The following is a 20,692-nucleotide window of genomic DNA, read 5'->3' as shown; positions in this document are numbered from 1 at the left end:
ATGTGCGAATACAGTGTGTGTGTGTGTGTGTGTGTGTGTACATACATAAATACATACATACACATGAAAAAATTTGGTTGCATGACGAAGTTCGAGAGTGGTTTAGTGTTTTCTTGTTTTGACAATGTGGCAAAGCCAGGTTCACCTTTAGATTTGTATTATCAATGGTTTCTTTGTGATTATACAGCGATTCTCTGAATAAAGTAAAGCAGAGGTTGACAGAATCTTTGGAAAACAGGATTGCCTGTGGCAAATGCCCCCACCCCTCCACACTTCAGGGCTTTGTGAAGTTTCTCCAAGTGTTGCTTCAACACTTGCAATTTTTTACATTTGTGCTTTAATCAAGTGCTTTGTGCCAAAATCATTATCTTGTCTTTATTTGATCCTGTTGATGGATTCAGCACATTCACAGTTTTTCCTCGTCTGAAAATAATAACTCAGGCTTTTGTTTCCTTGCAGGACGGGTAAAAAAAAATAAAACATAAAAATGAAAGCCTCCATTCCTCTTCTGATCCTGCTTCATGCCGTCGTGGTCCAGTGCCTGAAAATGGTGTCAAAGAGAGGCTCAGGTAAGGCTTTTCTTCGTTGTTTTACCTGTGCTGCTTTTCCTTTCTGTTCAACTGAAGCAATGCAATGCAATGCAATGTAAAAAAAACACAACTATTACAGTTATGATTCATTGCAGCAATTTGTAGAGATTCCCTTCAACTGACAGCGTTCTGATTAACAAGGGCCTTTTTAGCCTGAAGGCATAAATTGTGTTTGAGTCAACGGCAGAGGGATTACTTGGCCTTCAGTTGTTGTACTTGGGGGGTGCTAACCAGCGAAGATGGGAAAACAGAGCTGTCCTTTCTTTTTACAGAGCTATTTTTAAATCCACAAACATGCTGGTATTCAATCTGAGTCTCGGTTCATGTTCGAAGATGTCACGTTTGGAATGTGCTGGGGTCCAACTTTGCAGAGCAGTTGTCTGGCGGAATCTTGTTTCAGTGTACTGCAGAAGATTATCTAACTGATTTATTCCTGAAACATTTGCAACATGTATCTTAATCAAATGGAGCCTTTATGTGTACACTAGAGATACTATGCATTGTATGCATGATGCAAAATGTCTTAGGCTTTCAGTTGTATGACGATTCTCGTTAGTTTTGATCTATTCTGCTGAAATCTGTCAAAGTCTTTTGACCATTTCAGACATGGGGTCAAATACTTTGCATTGTATTTAAATACAAATAATGTAGATTTTTGAATTCCAAATACAACTACAAATACAAATACTTTGTACTTTTTCAAATACAAATACTTTATATTTTGAGTATTTCATATACAAATACAAATACTTTCTATGAACTATAAACAACAGATCAACACAAAAACTGATAAACCGGTGACAATTTATTGTGAAAATAGCATGACCAAATACTATTGATAAGTAAAGGATTGAATTCACTATTATAATATCACAGGCAATAATCAAACTATCACAATCTGTATTCAACACAGTGTCACAGAGATTACCAAGTTTGAAAAGTATTTGAAAAAGTATTTGTAAAAGTGTTTGTAAATAATTGGGATCTGCAATGTATTTGAAATACAAATACTTTGAAGTCAAAATCAAAATACAAATAGAAATACTCCGAAAAATGTATTTAAGTATTTTCAAGTACAAATACTTTTGTATTTGGCCCCATGTCTGGACCATTTAGTGTTCAACATTCCATCTTTACAATGATGAACTCAAAGATCTAAAACTTTTTCCACATACACAATATCACCATTTCCCTCAAATATTGTTCACAAACCAGTCGAAATCTGTGATAGTGAGCACTTCTCCAATTTTACAGTTTTGTGCAGCTGAAAGGCTATATGTAGGCAGAAGCAAAAGTTTTTAAACACCCACCCCTTTTACCATAAAAATATATATATATATATAAGGGCTAATTCTGTCGGTCTGTCTGTCCAGGATAAACTCCCAAACTATACTCAACAAAAATATAAACGCTACACTTTTGGTTTTGCTCCCATTTTGTATGAGATGAACTCAAAGATCTAAAACTTTTTCCACATACACAATATCACCATTTCCCTCAAATATTGTTCACAAACCAGTCGAAATCTGTGATAGTGAGCACTTCTCCTTTGCTGAGATAATCCATCCCACCTCACAGGTGTGCCATATCAAGATGCTGATTAGACACCATGATTAGTGCACAGGTGTGCCTTAATATCAGGCACACCTGTTGCAACATCAGTTGCATTACTGCAACTGATGTTGCAGTAATGCAACATCAGTTTGACAATTTTGAAAAAAAAAAAAAACAGACACCAGAAAGAGAAAAGATGTTTCTCGTTAATTTACTTTGAAAAGTATCTTAAAAGACATTTTTTAAAAAAACAATATCAGGACTAACCTGTTAAATTTAAGTTCTCTCACCAGCTGAATATCAGCTGCCACGAAAAAAAGGTCTTAATGAAAGAAGATGAACTGGTGGACGTGGTTCTCAGGAAGTGTCCTGACCTGCCCTTGAGGGTAGAACTACACATCAGCTACGAAACATTTAACAGATCGATGGCATCGGTGGAGGTGGTTCATCCAGGCGGAGGCATCGGTGGAGGCGGTTCATCCAGGCCCGAGGCGTCAGCTAGATCTGAGGCTAACAGCGGCTATGTTCGAGGCTAGCAGCGGCTACGTTCGAGGCTAGCAGCGGCTACATCCGAGGCTAGCAGCGGCTACATCCGTGGCTGGCGGCGGAGGCATCGGTGGAGGCGGTTCATCCAGGCCGAGGCATCGGTGGCGGCGATACATCCAGGCCCGAGGCGTCGGCTACATCCGAGGTTAACAGCGGCTACGTCCGAGGCTAGCAGCGGAGGCATCGGTGGAGGCGGTTCATTCAGGCCCGAGGCATCGGTGGCGGCGATACATCCAGGCCCGAGGCGTTGGCTACATCCGCGGCTAGCAGCGGCTACATCCAGGGCTGGCGGCGGCTACGACCGTGGCTGGGGCGGCTGTGAACGAGGTTAGCAACGGGGAGGGTTGGGGTGCGGCTACCGGACCTGTGGTGGTGGAGGCTACTGGTGAGAATTGTTTTTGTAATCAATAGTGGCCATACTGAGCCACGACAGTCGGCATGGCACCACCCAGGAAAACAGATAAACTCGAGGAAGATATAGAGGAGATAAAGACCTCATTAAACCATATATCAAAAGACATGTCTAATCTAGACAAACTGATGGTGGAAATTAAAGAACTCCAAAATCTGGTTAAAGAGAAGGACAAGATCATTAAGAAACTTGAGCAACGTGTAGATGAACTTGAACAATTTACTAGAAAAGATGACGTTATAATATCTGGACTAGAAACAAGGCATCGGACATATGCAAGGGTGGTGGATTCTGGTGGAACCAGTGGGGAGGATGCACCACCTGAAGAAAGACAATCATTGGAACAACAAGTTACAAACTTTTTATATCAAAAAGGTGTTGTCATCCATCAAGACACAATATCAGACTGTTATACTATTCCAACTAAAGATAGAAAAAATAAACTATCTAACATTGTTATACGATTTACAAGCAGAAAATATAAATATGAGTTATTAAGACAGGCAAAGAATTTGAAAGGAACGAGTGTCTATATAAATGAGCATCTAACAAAAAAAAATGCAGATATTGCTAGGGAAGCAAGACTACTAAGAAAACAGAAACATATTGTTGCTACATGGGTCTGGAATTGTAGGGTGTGGATTAGAGTGAAAGAAGGAACAAACGGTATACAAATCAAAACATGGAGGACCTTACGAAATACAGACCTGAATAGACAATCAAATATAACATCTGTTGGTAATTGGACCAACAAAAAATCAGATCAAACATGGAAACAGAGGATAAAATATATGACATAGACACTAATATTGATGAAAGTATATTTGACTTAAAAACGATTGGTTGTGAGTATTATACAGTAGAACAGCTGAATAGTGAAAAAATTGCAGAAGATACCCTGTCACTCATACATATAAACAGTCGAAGCTTGTATTGTAAAATGTCACAAATAAAAGATTATTTAAATCAGTTTAAAAATAGATTTAGTATTGTTGCAATCACTGAATCTTGGCTTAAAGATGATCTCATGGATGAAGTTCAAATGGAGGGATATGAGCTGTATTTTGTAAACAGAAGATATAAAAAAGGCGGTGGTGTTGCTCTGTATACAAAAACAGATCTGATGTGTACAATTGTTGAAGAAATGACAATTATGAATGATGTCATAGAAATTGTAACAGTGGAACTTGTACATGAAACATCTAAGAATATTTTAATTAGTTGTGTATACAGAGCACCAGATTCTTGTGTTGTGAAATTTACAGATAAAATAATTGAATTATTCCATCAAATTAAAAACAAAACGCTTTTTATGTGTGGGGACTTTAATATTAACATAGAAAGCTCCAGCTGCCAAAGATTAAGTGATTTTGTGAATACAATGTATAGTTTGGGGTTATTCCCCTTGATAACAAAACCAACCAGAATTACATCGCAAAGTGCAACGGTAATTGATAATATATTTACAAACAGAACAGATGAAATTATTAAGAATGGGATCTTCATGACAGATATTAGCGACCATTTACCAATTTTTTCAATATTTAAATATAAAAATAGGTACAACAAAAAAACTGATATAAACTTTAAAAGAGATAAGTCAGTAAAAGCCTTAGAGGCATTAAAATATGACCTTAAAAATCAAAACTGGGAAGAAGTTTATGTCAGTGATGTTAATGTAGCATATAACTCATTTATGAAAATATTGATGAAATCATACAATAAAAATTGTAAATTAATTGAAATTAGTAAGAAAAGAGTAAATAAACCATGGCTGACAAAGGGAATAAAAAATGCTTGTGCAAAGAAAAACTATTTATACAGGTGCTTTTAAAATTGCAAACAAAGGAATCAGAACATAAATACAAAAATATAAAAATAAACTATTAACAATAATTAGGAAACAAAAAAAAGATTATTACAGTGAAAAACTAAATAAGAGTAAAGATAATATGAGGGTAACATGGGGAATTATAAAAAGTGTGATTGATAGTGATGGAACGAAAGAAACTATTCCAAATTACTTTGTTAAGGAAAATAAAGAGATATATGATATAAAAGAAGTTGCAAATGGGTTTAATGATTATTTTTCAAATGTAGGGTCAAGTCTGGTGGGAAATAAACCAATAATAGAAGATAAATTATGTACATTGGTAAATACGGTCAATAGTATTTTCCTGGACAATGTGGAAAAAGATGAAATAAGAAATATTGTAAAAAACTGTGTAAGCAAAAGATCAACTGACCATGAAGATTTAGACATGATGACTGTAAAAAGTATAATAGAAATTGTTATTGAACCATTTACTTATATTTGTAATCTGTCTCTGTCAACTGGGGTTTTTCCAGATGAAATGAAAATTGCTAAGGTAGTCCCATTATATAAAAATGGAGACAAACATAATTTTTCTAATTACAGGCCAGTATCATTGCTTCCACAGTTTTCTAAAATTATGGAAAAAGTTTTTGTAACAAGATTGGATAAATTTATTGAGAAACATCATATTTTAAATAATGCTCAGTATGGATTCAGAACAAAACATTCGACAGCTATGGCAATTATGGAACTAATAGAGAAAATATCAACAACAATAGATAATAAGGATTATTTGTAAGTATTTTTATTGACCTGAAAAAGGCTTTTGATGTTATAGACCACTCAAGATTGCTCCACAAGTTACAACAATATGGAATAAGAGGTGTTGCACATCAGTGGGTAAAAAGCTACTTAGAAAATAGAAAACAGTTTGTTCAGATAAATAATACCAAATCAGAATTGTGTAACATTATTTATGGAGTACCACAAGGATCGGTACTTGGACCCAACTGTTTATTTTGTATATCAATGATTTTGTGAATGTATCCAATGTGCTTGGCAGCATTTTATTTGCTGATGATACAACGCTGTTTTACTCTGGATCAGATATACAGGAAGTAGCACAAGTGATAAATACAGAGTTGGAAAAAGTTAAACATTGGTTTGATATAAACAGATTGTCACTAAATATTAATAAGACAAATTTCATATTGTTTAATGATAGAGCGAAAGAAAATAATGTGTCATTACAAATAGATGGAATGGATATACAAAGGGTAAAAGAAATGAAATTTTTAGGAGTCATGATTGATGAAGATCTTACATGGAAGTCACACATAAATTACATAAAAGGAAAAATAGCAAAAGCCATTGCTGTTTTGCATAAAGTAAAATATTCATTAAATAGTTATGGTTTATTAACATTGTACAATTCATTGATTGTCCCATATTTAACTTACTGTGTAGAAATCTGGGGATCAACATATACAACCTATATACAACCTTTATTTATTTTGCAGAAAAGAGCTTTAAAAGTGATTAGTAACAGTGGTTTTAGAGATCCATCTAATCCATTGTTTATTAAGTATAGGGTACTTAAATTTCATGATTTAGTTTATTTGAAAATATTACAAACGATGTACCAAGTTAATAAAAATACTTTACCAACAAACATTCAAAATATGTTTGAAAAAAGAGTAAGTAGTTATAAATTGAAAGGAATAGAAGTCTTTAAAAAACCAAGATTTAGAACCAAAGTAAAGGAAAGGAGTATTGCAGTAAATGGTGTCAAATTATGGAACAATCTTAATAAAGAAATTAAAGAATTAAGGTCGCTTAAATTATTTAAAAAACATATTAAATTAGATGTATTAAGTAAGTATGAAACTATGAAGTAAGTCAGTGGGCTGCAAGAAAGTCAAAAAAAAAAAAAAGTAAACTGTTAATAATGTTTGGAGTGTCTTAAGTTTAAATGTAACCTGTCAGTGATGTAATCTATTAATTTCTGGTCATAATTATGAAATGGGTCAGTGGTATGTGACAAGTTAAAGAAATGCAATCTGTTAAATAATGTTGACTATGATGCTGTATATTGAAAGATTGTATTGTTAAAAGGGGCAGAAATCATAAGACTTGTTCTTCTTTCTGCTCCTTTTCATTCTGGTATTGTGGTGCTTTTGTTTTTTGCTTTTCTGTTTTTCTTTTAAATGAATGAAATAAATATTAAAAAGAAAAAAAAGAAAAAAAGAAAGGGAAATGGTAATATTGTGTATATGGAAGAAGTTTTAGATCTTTGAGTTCATCTCATACAAAATGGGAGCAAAACCAAAAGTGTTGCGTTTATATTTTTGTTGAGTGTATATATATTCTGAATCCTCATGGGGAACAAACTGGTAACATTTAAAAAAAAAGCTGAACTGAAAATTACCCCCAGAATAGCCTTTTATGTAAGAAATAGCCTTTTATGTAAGACCACACAGTGTTGTACCATGTGCTTTTCATGCTGCCACTTCTGTCTGTCTTTCTGTCTGTCCGGGATAAACTCCTAAACTATAATATGTAGCCATTAAAACTATATATATTCTGAATCCTCATGGCATGGGGAACAAACTGGTACCATTTTTTTTTAAAGTTGAACTGAAAATTACCCCCAAAATAGCCAGCTGTGGGTATGACCAGGCAGATTCAAATTTCCAGCCTGTATATGTGTTGGCTATCTGTATTTATTTAATCCCTTTCTACAGCACACGCAGCACAGCACAGCCACAGCACACTCAGCAAAACAACAGCATGCTTTGTCTGAGGCTGTGGGTATAACCAGGCAGATTCAAATTTCCAGCCCTGTATGTGTTGGTCATCTCTGGTTATTTAATCCCTTTCTTCAGCTACTTTATGTTCTCAACCTTAAGCACCTGACTACAACCCAGTCTGCCTTTTTTAAAAGTTGAACTGAAAATTACCCAAAAATAGCCTTTTATGTAAGACCATAAAAATAAATTAAATAAGTTAAATAAATTAAGTTTAAATAAATTAAAGCATTAAATTATTGGTTGCCCAGTAACCATAAAGAATTAAAGTGAATGTTATTTCTGTCTAAGATTTCTCGTAATAATGATTAAAGCTGAATTTTGTAATAGATCTGTAGATTATTTCTAGCAATAATGATTAAAGCTGAATTTTGTAATGGATAAATAGATAAAGAGAATAGATTAAAGCATTAAATTATTGGTTGCCCAGTAACCATAAAAGATAAATAGATAAAAAGAACAGATTCAAGCATAAGAACAGTAACCATAAAGAATTAAAGTGAAAGTTCTTTTTGTCTAAGATTTCGAGCAATAATGAATAAAAACTGAATTCTGTAATAGATCTATAGATTATTTCTAGCACTAATGATTAAAGCTGAATTCTGTAATAGATAAATAGATAAAGAGAAGAGATTAAAGAATTAAATTATTGGTTGCCCAGTAACCATAAAAAATTAAAGTGAAAGTTCTTAAAGAAGTGACATCAAAATGGACTGCATTTATATAGCGCTTTTCCATCTGCATCAGACGCTTAAAGCACTTTACAATTATGCCTCACATTCACCCCGATGTCAGGGTGCTTCCATACAAGGCACTCGCTACACACCGGGAGCAATAGGGGATTAAAGGCCTTGCCCAAGGGCCCTTAGTGATTTTCCAGACAGGCGGGGATTTGAACCCATGATCTTCTGGACTCAAGCCCAACACCTTAACCACTAGATCATCACCTTATAGCTGGACTCCCTCATTTTAAACCGATCTTCGACATATTGAAGTATTTTTTTTTTAATACTTGATTTGTATTGCGATATAATGAACCAAGTCCCAAAATTTCAAAATATGTAAACAGACAAATAGTGGGTTTGTTGGCTCACAATATGGTTTATTATGGATCACATAGCTTTCTTGAATACTGAATTATATATAATTATATATTGAATGAGGGCAATTAAAGGTAACGTTTATGAGTCTTGAGACCAGCCATAATGTATAGAGGTGCGATATGGAGAGTGAAGGAGTGCAGGAGAAGATGGTGATTTGGATTTACAAATGAGGCACAATAAGTGAGGATCAGAGGAACAACAAAAGTAGGAGGAATATCTCAGGATATTAGGAAAAAGTCTATGATAAAAAGAGATGGTGCTTGTCATCTTAAGACAAACACAGTTGTACAAATTGACAAAAAAAAAAACTAAAGCTAAAAAGGTGTTTCTTAACACACTCTAAATGAAGACTCTTTACTAATTGTTGATTAATGAATGCCTCATAGCTGATTGTTGAGTGTTTAAGAGATGTCAGCATCTGCAGGAGAAACCACAACCCATTCATGTTCATTACCTTTACACCCCTGTTTTTAAACAGCCTGTAACTCACAATTTGTCATATAATCATGACATTTTTAGAGGATTCATATCCTGATAGGCAAGAACTGATGAAATTTTCAAGGTCATAGGTCAGTGGTCAAAGTAGGGAAAAATCTTGGAAAAAATGGAAAAATCCCCATCCTTTAACACTGAATGAATTTACATAATTTCATAACTCTGTCAAAAAAGATTAATTTCTTTCATATTTGAGAGCTTTATGTAGGATGGTATCATTTATCGACTGGCAAAATTTGATCTGGGTCTGATTTGGATTGCAGACTCTGTGACCATTTAAATTTAACATTGAAAATCCCATTTAATTTATATTTTAAACTATATTTTAAACAAACATGCCCTAATCACTCTCATATTTGAAATTAAGGTGCAGACTGGCACTCACTATTACCTCAGAAAGTTTGAACCTGATCTGATCCGGATTGTGGATTTTGTGGACATCTGAATTAAATGTTGAAAAGCCCATTTCTTGTGCATTTTGCATTATATCTCAATCAAAAGTACCTCAATCAGTCTCATTTTTGTGTTATGGATTTACCTACACCACCAAAATTGGATGGAGGTTCCAAATTTATGCCTGTTTGACTAGCTTCCAGTTGTCAGTCAGAAACCAAGTACTCACATTTTTTAAACCTCACGTTATCTGTTATGTGTCGGACGCAGCCCGGAGAACCGACCACCGTTTGAAGGACCCAGTATAAAATAAGCAGAGCACGGTACAAAGGATAACAGAGTTTAATGAACATAACAGTGCTGTGAAAAATATAAAAGTGCGCGGTCTGGCGTGGTGGATTGCGGTGCGCTCCCAGCAGCGCCAACGGTCCGGAGCCAGAACTGGTTCGGACCCAAGGACCCCGCCGACACCCCCCAGGTGGCCGCAACAAACCGAGTCTGTGAAAGAAGGAATCATTATGTGAGTCCACACTCAACACACAGAGAGAACGCTCAAAGGTGCACAAACAGCAAACACTTCCAGGCTTAATTACTAATCAGCTTCCCACCCTGCAGGCATGGAACATCCAGTTCACAAACTCACTGCAGCGGAAGCTGATTTAAACGACCAACATACAGCTCAATATAATAGGTGTGAGGGACACCACATTTACTGACTGTATAAATGTTAGTCACAAAATCTAACGTACCTCAGGAAGTGTGCTGACGAGCGTGAGACCTCACCCCCTCCTCTTTCACAGACCATGCATCAAACCTGGACGTTCTCTGCATCCACTGATGATGAGATGGCTCCCAAGACGACGATCTCACCCGTCTGGTCACAAGGTCGAGTCTCTGGCAAATACACACTGTGTACTCCAGTCTTAAATGCCACCATGTTCCAATCCATGTAGATGCACCACAGCTGTGAGTCCTGACGAGCCGCAGGTGATCAGGGTGAGGTCCTGATAAACTCAGCTACACAGCCACTCAGTCCCAAATGCAAGCCACCTGGAAGGAAAAACAAAAGACAGAAACAAAAAGGCAGCCAGGCCCCCCAGCCATACAACAGTTATCTACAATGTTCCTGTAATATTATTTTTTTTCGAATAATGAACTTCATAATGTTTTGAATTTTGGCAGGGTGGTGGCGAAGCAGACAAGTGTGCTTGTTTTCAGTGCAGAAGGTTCCTGGTTCAAGCTCACCCCTGCTCATTTTTTTATGCCCCTGGTATGAAATATGGGGGGATATAGCAATTAGCATGTCCGTCTGTCCCACCTTCTTCTCTTGTTAACACGACATCTCAATAACCAGTTGACCAGTTTCATTTATTTTTAGCATAAGGGAGTACTTGGGTGATCCTCCATCACCAGTTAATTGCAGTGACCTTGGGATCAATTTCAAGGTCACAGTGAGAGATTCAAGATATTGTCATCGCCACCCTTGTTAGCGCAATATCTCAAAAACCAGTTGACCAATTTCATTCATATTTAGTATATGTGTGTACTTGGCTGATCCTCAACAGTTTTGGGCACCGAGGGGATATGCCATCTCCTCATGACTCTTGTTATTTTCAAGGATGATTTTAGCAATACTGTAGTTTTCTTTGACTGAAACAAAGCTTTGCTGGGGAGTAACTGGCATCCCATCTGGTGGAGTCATGGGCTTTCATCTGCTTCATGCTATGGTTTGCTGCGAAAAACACTCATGGCCTATGTTGCACTGACTCTACTCTTATGAGGGTATGAAATCTGCAATTGATGGTGTGCAAATGTTGAACAGTCATGACAAGCATGTACTGTTCATTTAAGTCTCAATTTATCCTGAAATGGATGTGCCTTTGACTGGCAGGATTTTTTTTTTTTTTTTTAATTACAGCAATTTCTTGAAAGCAAAGTCATGGTCAACCTATTTAAGAAAAATCTAGAAATTCTTACGGCAGCAAATTTTTGAACTGGAGTTTGTCCAGCATGTGTTTTTGCAACATTAATGCTTATTATTATTATTTTTATTATTATTATTACGTCTTCCTAGAATGCAATAAAAACATCAGCATTTATTTATTTGTCTGTCTGTCTGTCTGTCTGTGAGCAACATTATGACAAAATGCACAGATTTTGACAAAATTTTCAACAGAGATACATAATCGGATATGGAAGACGCCATTAAATTTTGCAGGTGATCCACATTCTTACTCTGGATCAAGTTTCACTCTAATGCCGCGTTCACACCGGGTGCGACCAGATGCCACAAATTTGCATCGGTCGCGTGGCGACGGACGCGCCACCATCGCCTGATGTGTCACTCTGCTTTCGCAGTGAAAAGTCGCCCCAGAGAATCATCAAATAGGAGGAGCTTCCATTCCGCTCACCAGCCCCGGTTGTCAGTTAAGTTAACATGACGGACCTTGATCACATGGAGCGAGTTGTTATGGAAAGCTGACAAACATCATGAGACGTTCTCAGGAGCTGCATCTGGATGACGGCTGCTTTCAGCAGTCCTTCCGCCTCTGCAGGGCCCAGTTTGAGGACCTCCTGTCCCATTCACGTGCGCACATATAAACAATAAAAAAAAAAAACTCCGCTCCCCCTGCTTGCTCCAAAAACTCTGTCATAATTGTGTTTAGAAACCAGTCACCATTTGCTTTATTATACATCTGTGTAGTTAATAAATAAAATAATCTTCAAGGACGATTTGCTTGCGCGCGCACGTAAGAAAAACAAAAACCTCCGCTGCTTGCTGTGGGGCTGCTCCTCGCTCTTCCCCAAAAAACTCTGTCATAATTATGTTTAGAAACCAGTCACCATTTGTTTTATTATACATCTGTGTAGTTAATTAATAAAATAATCTTCACGGACGATTCGCTCGCGCCCGGTGTGAACGCGGCATAAGCCCCTTTCACACTGGGGCCAACGTACATGGCAGTAAGCAACTGAAAGCAAGACTTGGAAGGCAATCACACCAGCCTACACAGGGACTATGCCAAAGCTGAGCAATTTTCCAGCATAGTCCATAAGCAACACAACACAACTGTATGCAAGCCCGGTGTGAAAAGGGCTATAGGCTGTGAAGGATTATGTCAAAACTACTTCACAGATTCTCACCAAATTTTCACCACGGCCACATAGTAGACCATGGAAGACTCCATTGAATTTGAAGATCAGCTGTGGTGACCCCGAGTGAAATGAGGGAGAAGCCGAAGAGACTTTTTTCTATTTAAAGCTTTAAATCACACTGCTTGTTTATATAATATGTTCTCTGTGTCGTCAGCACGATGGCCATTGCTTTGGTTGTGGCTGGTCATTGCTTTGCTGCTTTGTGAAATGCGTGTAAATAAATAAAAAATGTTGAGGCATTTGTAGAAAGTACTGTCTGTGATTGTTCCTCTTCCAGTGAATGAGACTCTGCACAAGTAGGGTTATGGTGTGTTTCACAGAAAATTGGCTTATTCGGGAGAAAGTTCTGAACCAGAACATGCAAGTGGGAGAAAAGATGGAGAAAGAAGCAGAGGAATGACATGCAAATTCAGTGGATGTATGTGGGACTATATTTAACTCTCATTTCTTCAAGAGGCTCGCTTTTCATCTGCAGCTCTGCATTTTTTAGGAACATATGGTTCCAGAAGTTTGCCAAAATTGATCAAACAAATTAACAAACTCTTATCACAAACGGATCTGTTCCGAACTCTGCAGCCGTGTAGTGTGTCTCGTTTGTGCCTTTGCAAATGTAATTCAGTGTCGACAACTGAAACCTGGAAGTGTCATCCCATTAAAGGAAATTAAATGACTTGATTGGCTCCCTCAAGGACGACGAATTCACTATCTGATGTGCTTTCTCATATCGCCGTGCACACAAATACCGGAAACCCTTGAGAGGCCTGGCACAGGTGCAGCTATTATCTGGAGATGATTAAATTCCGAACACCCGTCTTTGAGTAATGCTTTGTCTGCATGTGCACGCCGGGTGGAATGGTGCAAAAACTTACAATGGATATATCCACCATACTAATCCTCACCATGCATATGTAAGCGAGCGTATCCATTTGTCCTCCACCATGGCTCCTCTTTGTCAGAATGCTGATATGGCCTGAATGGTTGAGCGAACAGAATAATTATGTATATTTTTGCTTAATGCAGCACATCAAGGAAGATGGTGCAGTAAAACCGTACAGAGATGCTCACACTGTTGTAAAATATCAGTTTTATGTACAATCAGGCTGTTATGTCGTGTATTACTTTGCAGTGAAAACCTGTGCTATTTTTTAATTTATTTGTTTTTATGCATTGGAATATGGCATTGCATTCTGGTCTATTGACGTTGCAGTCTGTGATCACACTGACCTGTGCAAAATGGAAATATAAAATTACTGCTGCTTTTATTCTAATCAAATGTGAAAGCTGAATTTTAGACATCTTGGAACTCCTACTTGGAAAATAAAATACTTTGAAATGACATTTGAAGTCACCAGTCTAACTGGAAAACTGTCTGTGACAGACACCATTGAGGTCAGGAGTAGAATCGTCAGACTGGTGAAATTCCAACATCCCATTTGACCTGAAAAAAGTCCTGTTCTCACATGCACGGATCTGCATCCCAGAAGGTCACTGTTTCTAACTGTTATGAACCAACATTTGAAGATCATTGTTGTGCAAAAATAATCTGGTGACATCGTGGCCTGTACAACAGTGTTATGGGCTCCATGGAAATCCAAAGTATGTAAGAATTCATGATGGAAAAAGGCAATCACCATGGCAACAGTGACTGAGCATCTTGGTTTATCATGGACACCTTTCTCGGCCCTATTTCAATTTCAATTTATTTGCTTTTATGTAGCGCCAGATCACAGCAGAGTTGCCTCAAGGCGCTTCACACAGGTAAGGTCTAACCTTACCAACCCCCAGAGCAACAGTGGTAAGGAAAAACCTCAAGCAGACCAGACTCAAAGGGGTGACCCTCTGCTTGGGCCATGCTACAAACATAAATTACAGAAACAATTCACAGAACAATTCACGGACGGTTTTCCTTTTTATGTAAAAGATTTCAAACAGTTACCTTCCCAGATGTATGTCCATGAAAGTGACAATTATAGTGGGGCAGATAAATGTAACAATTGTTCATTTCTGGAACCAAGCACCAAAATTGGCATACATATTCATTCGCCATTACTCTTTTGAAGAAAAAAAAAAAGCGATAGGCCACTTGAATTTTATATAGGCAGCCAGGCAGGGGTCAGTTGAAGAATTACAAAGGGGTCACTATCTATGACTGAGTGTTATGGGGTAAAAATGAGGTCCTTTTCAGTTTGTACATGGGTGAAAAGATAAAGTTGCTCTAATTTTGGTAAAAATGTGATGCAAATTATTGGTTGAGTTAATAGGGTTTTAAAAAGGAATAGTTTGCATCATGTGTCATGCTTAATTATCATGTAACATATGTCACGTATCATAGAATCCAATGAACATTGACATTGTTTGATCTGTACTTTGCAGGCCAAGCATTTAACACAGTTAAACGATTCAATTTATTAATTGTATTAGCTCAACCAATAATTTGCATCAAGTTTGACCAAAACTGGAGAATCTTTAACGTTTGACCCCTGTATGAACTGAAATTGAACTTTGTCACCATTCTTGCGATTTTTACCGCAACATTCAGTCATAGATAGCTTCTTGGAGTATTTATGATCAAATAATGTGGTATGACATTCAATGTGATTGGGGCATCTTTTAATTTTGACCACTGTGTAATTCTTCAACTGACCCCTACCTGACCGCTGATTGAAAATTCAAATGGCCAATGTTTTTTTTTTCTTTTCTTCAAAAGATGGATGTCTAAGGAGTATTTGTGCAAATTTGATGCTTGTATCACCATTTACAGGATTCCGCTCTAAATATTCTCTTATCCACTGCACTTTTAGGATTTCAGTCTCGAATGCTACTGGAATGGGAGGTATGAAGGCTAAACTGGGGCAGAAATGGTAAAGTTGGCAAACACTAGTTTGTGCTACTGGTCTTATACTTCATGTTTTTTTTACAGCTTCAGTCATATTAAAACATTTACAATCAAACTTAAACTCACCTTTGACAGTTTTGTTGTATAAAAGAAACCCTGTTTTCAAAGAAATTGTAAAGGACATACAAAGGTATCAATGGGACATTGGTGATGATCTCAAACTGCACTGTTCCAACCCTTCAGTTTGCATTATTTATTAATACTTTGATTGCATACAGGAGATTGTTGGTCATATTTTATGACTGTGAAATTTTATATACTTATATAAAAGTTATTTACCATAGACCGTCTATATAGTGGAGAAACCCTCCTTGATGTCACCCATAGGTTTTCTGAAAATCAGGTTTGAAAGTCAAATGGAAAGGTATACAGACATTGCGATCTTGGCGGTTCCTGACTCCACGTAAATATCGGCCAACCTATGAATGGGAGTGTGGGGAAGACCACTATGACCTGGGTGGGACAAATGAAGCCTGAAGTTAGTTCATGAACTAATCAGAGCAGATCAGCTAAGTCAGGTGTGTTCTACAAATCAACATCTGACAGAGCAAAGGAACACACATGGCTGAACTGATCTGCTCTGATTAGTTCAGGGACAAATGGAAAATGTGCAGTATGTTGGACTCCCGAGGACCAGGATTGGGGAAACACTGATATAAAGTTAATACACCTCGCCTTTAAGCAAAAATCAGCCTGTGAGAATCAGCCTGTGAAATATCCGTGTTCAGTAATCACAATTAAATTATCATCCTTAATTTGAGGGAATCTTGGACAAATTGTTGTGATGACATACAAACACTTGCTATTCTTGATAATTTCAGAATAATGAACTCAGCGCTTTGGAAATGGGTTGCAGTGCTTTTATTGTCTCACACACACAATTAAACTCCCTCGTTGGACACTTCTGCCGTGCTACACGATAGGTGTTGAGAAAGGACGTGTGGAAAATCTCTCAATGCGCCTTTTTGGTTCTGTGTCAGCAAGCAGAAAGGAACTGAATCCTCTTTCTGCTCAACACACAACTGCATTTTATTTGAAATAAAACTCCCACTTTTGGCTTTGAAAGCTGCGAGAGTAATAACGATGCTTCCAGCCTTTTTTCTCACCTTGGTGTGAATTACAGTTGAAATGACTTTTTGCAAAGCTGAACACGCTTTGCAATAAACAAGGATGTGCACACACGTAGTCGCATCTCAACACTCTCCACGGTGTGGTTGTTTCTGAAATATTTCACCTTTCACCCGTTTTACACTGTACACTCCTCCTTATCTTTGGTGTTCCGTTTTACTCCATGCAGTTACCTGTGCTTGCCAGAAGCTTCAGGCATTCCTGTTATCCGCAGGGATTTACTGATGGAGCAAGTAGAGGATCAGTGTCTTGCTTCGGAGAGGCTCTACAGCTGATGCCACACATGCTGTTGTGAGGATTGGACCCGCCGCAGTGTTTTTGTCACAGCACAGTCTCATGGACCACAAAGCTAACGTTTTGAGCTGGTGAATGAAGCGGCTTTTCTTTCTGGGAATTTCTTCAGAGTCTAGACCCCTTGCAGTCACATGACCTGTAATTCTCACCCTTCTTTGTCAGCTGTCAGAACAGCCCACGGAGCCACTCGCTCAGCACAAGTAGGCCTACTGCTATCACAATGCAACACACGAGCAGAAACCCGCTCCTCTCTAAATAAACGGTGAAGCTGATACTGTGTTCACATGTTGGCCTTATACAGTACACAGTGAACTGCATTTGCTGCTGTTGTCAATGTGACAATGATGGAAAATTCCGCATCTGCTGGTTGTGGGAACGGTACACCCTTGAAAGGTAAAAATTTTGAATTTGTCCTGTTTCCTGCAGTGACGTCCAGATGTCAGTGATGGACAATGAGACACACTTGCTTTCACCCTCTTACATTGAGGGGTATTTTCTAGCTTTGACCATATTTTCAGTAATTACCTCTTTAAGATACTTCTTTGTTGGGATATAATGTCCGTGTGTTGCATATAAAAATGTTTGCAACAATCTCAGCTTTCAGAATATATGTCATATAATTGTCTGGAACACTGTAAGTAGAAATATTTTGGCTGTAAATCTGAAAAAAAAAAAAATGAAATGCATTTTTAGAAAATTCTTGATATATTTATTGAAAATATGTTATTCATGAGGCTGAACAATGTTGCTCCTAAAAAATGATTTCAATAAAGTCTTTGGCTTGAAAAATAGAGTAATATATCAAGAATGTGATTGTAAAGTAAAATCACTCACCATTTCCAGCTAGATGTTTTCTGTCTTCAGTCTATCCACACCTGTTCATAAATAGCAGTCGTTGGATGAAAAGTTCAGTTCATCATAAAAAAAGCCCATTTGCCCCATTTGGGAGGGAGCTTGTAGATTCTGGGGTTAAAAAAAAAAGTGTCTGTGTGTGACTTTTAAATGACAGCTCACACACACATGCATTATGTAAACCCCAGAATCTACTACAAGCTCCTAAATACAAAGAAAATACCAAATATAAATCTAAATACCAAATCAAAAGCATTTTCAGGCTGACAGAATTTTTTAAAGCATTTATGAGGGTTTCTGGCAATGTGTGGAAATGAGACGCTTGAACAGAGCGACTGTGCACTCTGAGTCTGAAGTTGCAGGCAGAGAGAGAGAAACTGATCCATGTGACAGTGTCTGTGCTATAGGATGGCTGTGAGGAAAAAAATGCAACAGGGATTGAAATGAGAGGTGACACTGGTTTTTCTCTTATCTCTAAATTAGGGCTGCAGCTATTGATTATTTTAGGAATCGAGTATTCTATCGATTATTCTGGAGATTAATTGAGTAATCGGATAAAAAACACTTTTGTGTTTTTAAACAACATCAATAGTCCAGGGCTCTCCCTAAGCAATGGCACAATGTCGCTGCGCCAGTGTTTACATTTTGCTGAAATGACGATGGGATGTTTCTGTTTTGTTTTGGTTTATTTCCCCAATTTGGTGAACTGGGTCCCTGCATTATTTTTTTAATCCCCTTTTAAACCCTGCAATTCACCAGATGCATTTCAACTGAAGGTTGAACATGCAAGCCTCACAGTTGGTTTTTCTTCTTCTTCTTCTTCTTATTATTATTATTATTATTATTATTATTATTATTATTATTATTATTATTATTTTAAGTTAGTGTTAGTGAAGCATTCTTTGTTGCTCAAAAAAGCGAGAATTAAAAAGTGAAACACTCAGTGTGAGTCTGAGCAAAACACTAGAATGAGTGGACTTCTTCCAGAGACTGTTTGTCAGTGTAGCCGGGGACGGAGCTGTGACTCACCCAGTCTCAAGAGAGTGCTGAGAGCCCCTCACACTGGGTAGAGAGAGACAGTAGCCATCCGCCGGTGAGTCACTTCCCACACAGTGTTTTTTTTTTTTAAATAGACAAACACACTGCTTCGCTTTAAATGCACAGTCAGTCTATTTTAGATGATCAGCGTGGACCGCCTTTCTCTTAAAAGGCTTTATTTTACTTACTGTGTGTCGCGTTGGAAAGTGGTAACTTTTGGATTACCCTTTACACAGTTTATGGATATGCTCTAGTCTTCTTTTTTTCTGGGGATGTTACAGCACCACACACAGGCCTGGCATATGTACAACAACGTTAAACAAAGCTTCAAAGCGCAGAATTTTGCTCAACCATTTTTTTGTAATTGAATTATTCGAGTTACTCGACTAATTGTTTCAGCCCTACTTTAAATAGAAACACACTGAAAAATGTAATTGGACACAACCACACATCCATCAATGCAGAAGGGTTGAAATCTGAGAAACAAAAAATAATTTGTGACTTCACAGAATGAAACCTTAATTATACATTTGTTCCTGTTGGATCTTATTTACAAATCCAATAACTGAAATTACACTCAACAAAAAAATAAACGCAACACTTTTGGTTTTGCTCCCATTTTGTATGAGATGAACTCAAAGATCTAAAACCTTTTCCACATACACAATATCACCATTTCCCTCTGTGATAGTGAGCACTTCTCCTTTGTTGAGATAATCCATCCCACCTCACAGGTGTGCCATATCAAGATGCTGATTAGACACCATGATTAGTGCACAGGTGTGCCTTAGACTGCCCACAATAAAAGGCCACTCTGAAAGGTGCAGTTTTATCACACAGCACAATGCCACAGATGTTGCAAGATTTGAGGGAGCGTGCAATTGGCATGCTGACAGCAAGAATGTCAACCAGAGCTGTTGCTCGTGTATTGAATGTTCATTTCTCTACCATAAGCCATCTCCAAAGGCGTTTCAGAGAATTTGGCAGTACATCCAACCAGCCTCACAACTGCAGACCACGTGTAACCACACCAGCCCAGGACCTCCACATCCAGCATATTCACCTCCAAGATCGTCTGAGACCAGCCACTCGGACAGCTGCTGAAACAATCGGTTTGCATAACCAAAGAATTTCTGCACAAACTGTCAGAAACCGTCTCAGGGAAGCTCATCTGCATGCTCGTCGTCCTCATCGGGGTCTCAACCTGACTCCAGTTCGTCATCGTAACCGACTTGAGTGGGCAAATGCTCACATTCGCTGGCATTTGGCACATTGGAGAGGTGTTCTCTTCACGGATAAATCCTGGTTCACACTGTCCAGGGCAGATGGCAGACAGCGTGTGTGGTGTCGTGTGGGTGAGCGGTTTTCTGATGTCAATGTTGTGGATCGAGTGGCCCATGGTGGCGGTGGGGTTATGGTATGGGCAGGCGTCTGTTATGGATGAAGAACACAGGTGCATTTTATTGATGGCATTTTGAATGCACAGAGATACCGTAACGAGATCCTGAGGCCCATTGTTGTGCCATACATCCAACAACATCACCTCATGTTGCAGCAGAATAATGCACTGCCCCATGTTGCAAGGATCTGTACACAATTCTTGGAAGCTGAA

General features: G+C 37.9%; 1 protein-coding gene across 2 annotated transcripts in view; it reads left to right on the top strand.

The window, feature by feature from the left end:
* Nucleotides 1-460: 460 nt before the first annotated feature.
* The window catches only part of LOC117514902 (interleukin-1 receptor accessory protein-like 1), a 1,012,041-nt gene continuing 991,809 nt past the window's right edge, over nucleotides 461-20,692 (top strand). For both annotated transcript variants that reach the window (XM_034175476.1, XM_034175482.1), the window contains exon 1: nucleotides 461-569. In XM_034175476.1, coding sequence (XP_034031367.1) covers nucleotides 488-569 — 82 coding nt within the window. In that variant the 5' untranslated portion in view covers nucleotides 461-487. The remainder of the gene's footprint in view (nucleotides 570-20,692) is intronic.

Source organism: Thalassophryne amazonica, chromosome 1 (assembly GCF_902500255.1).
Source record: "Thalassophryne amazonica chromosome 1, fThaAma1.1, whole genome shotgun sequence".
NCBI lineage: Eukaryota > Metazoa > Chordata > Actinopteri > Batrachoidiformes > Batrachoididae > Thalassophryne > Thalassophryne amazonica.
Note: the sequence above shows the minus strand (reverse complement) of the source record. Positions and strands in the feature narration are given on the sequence as shown.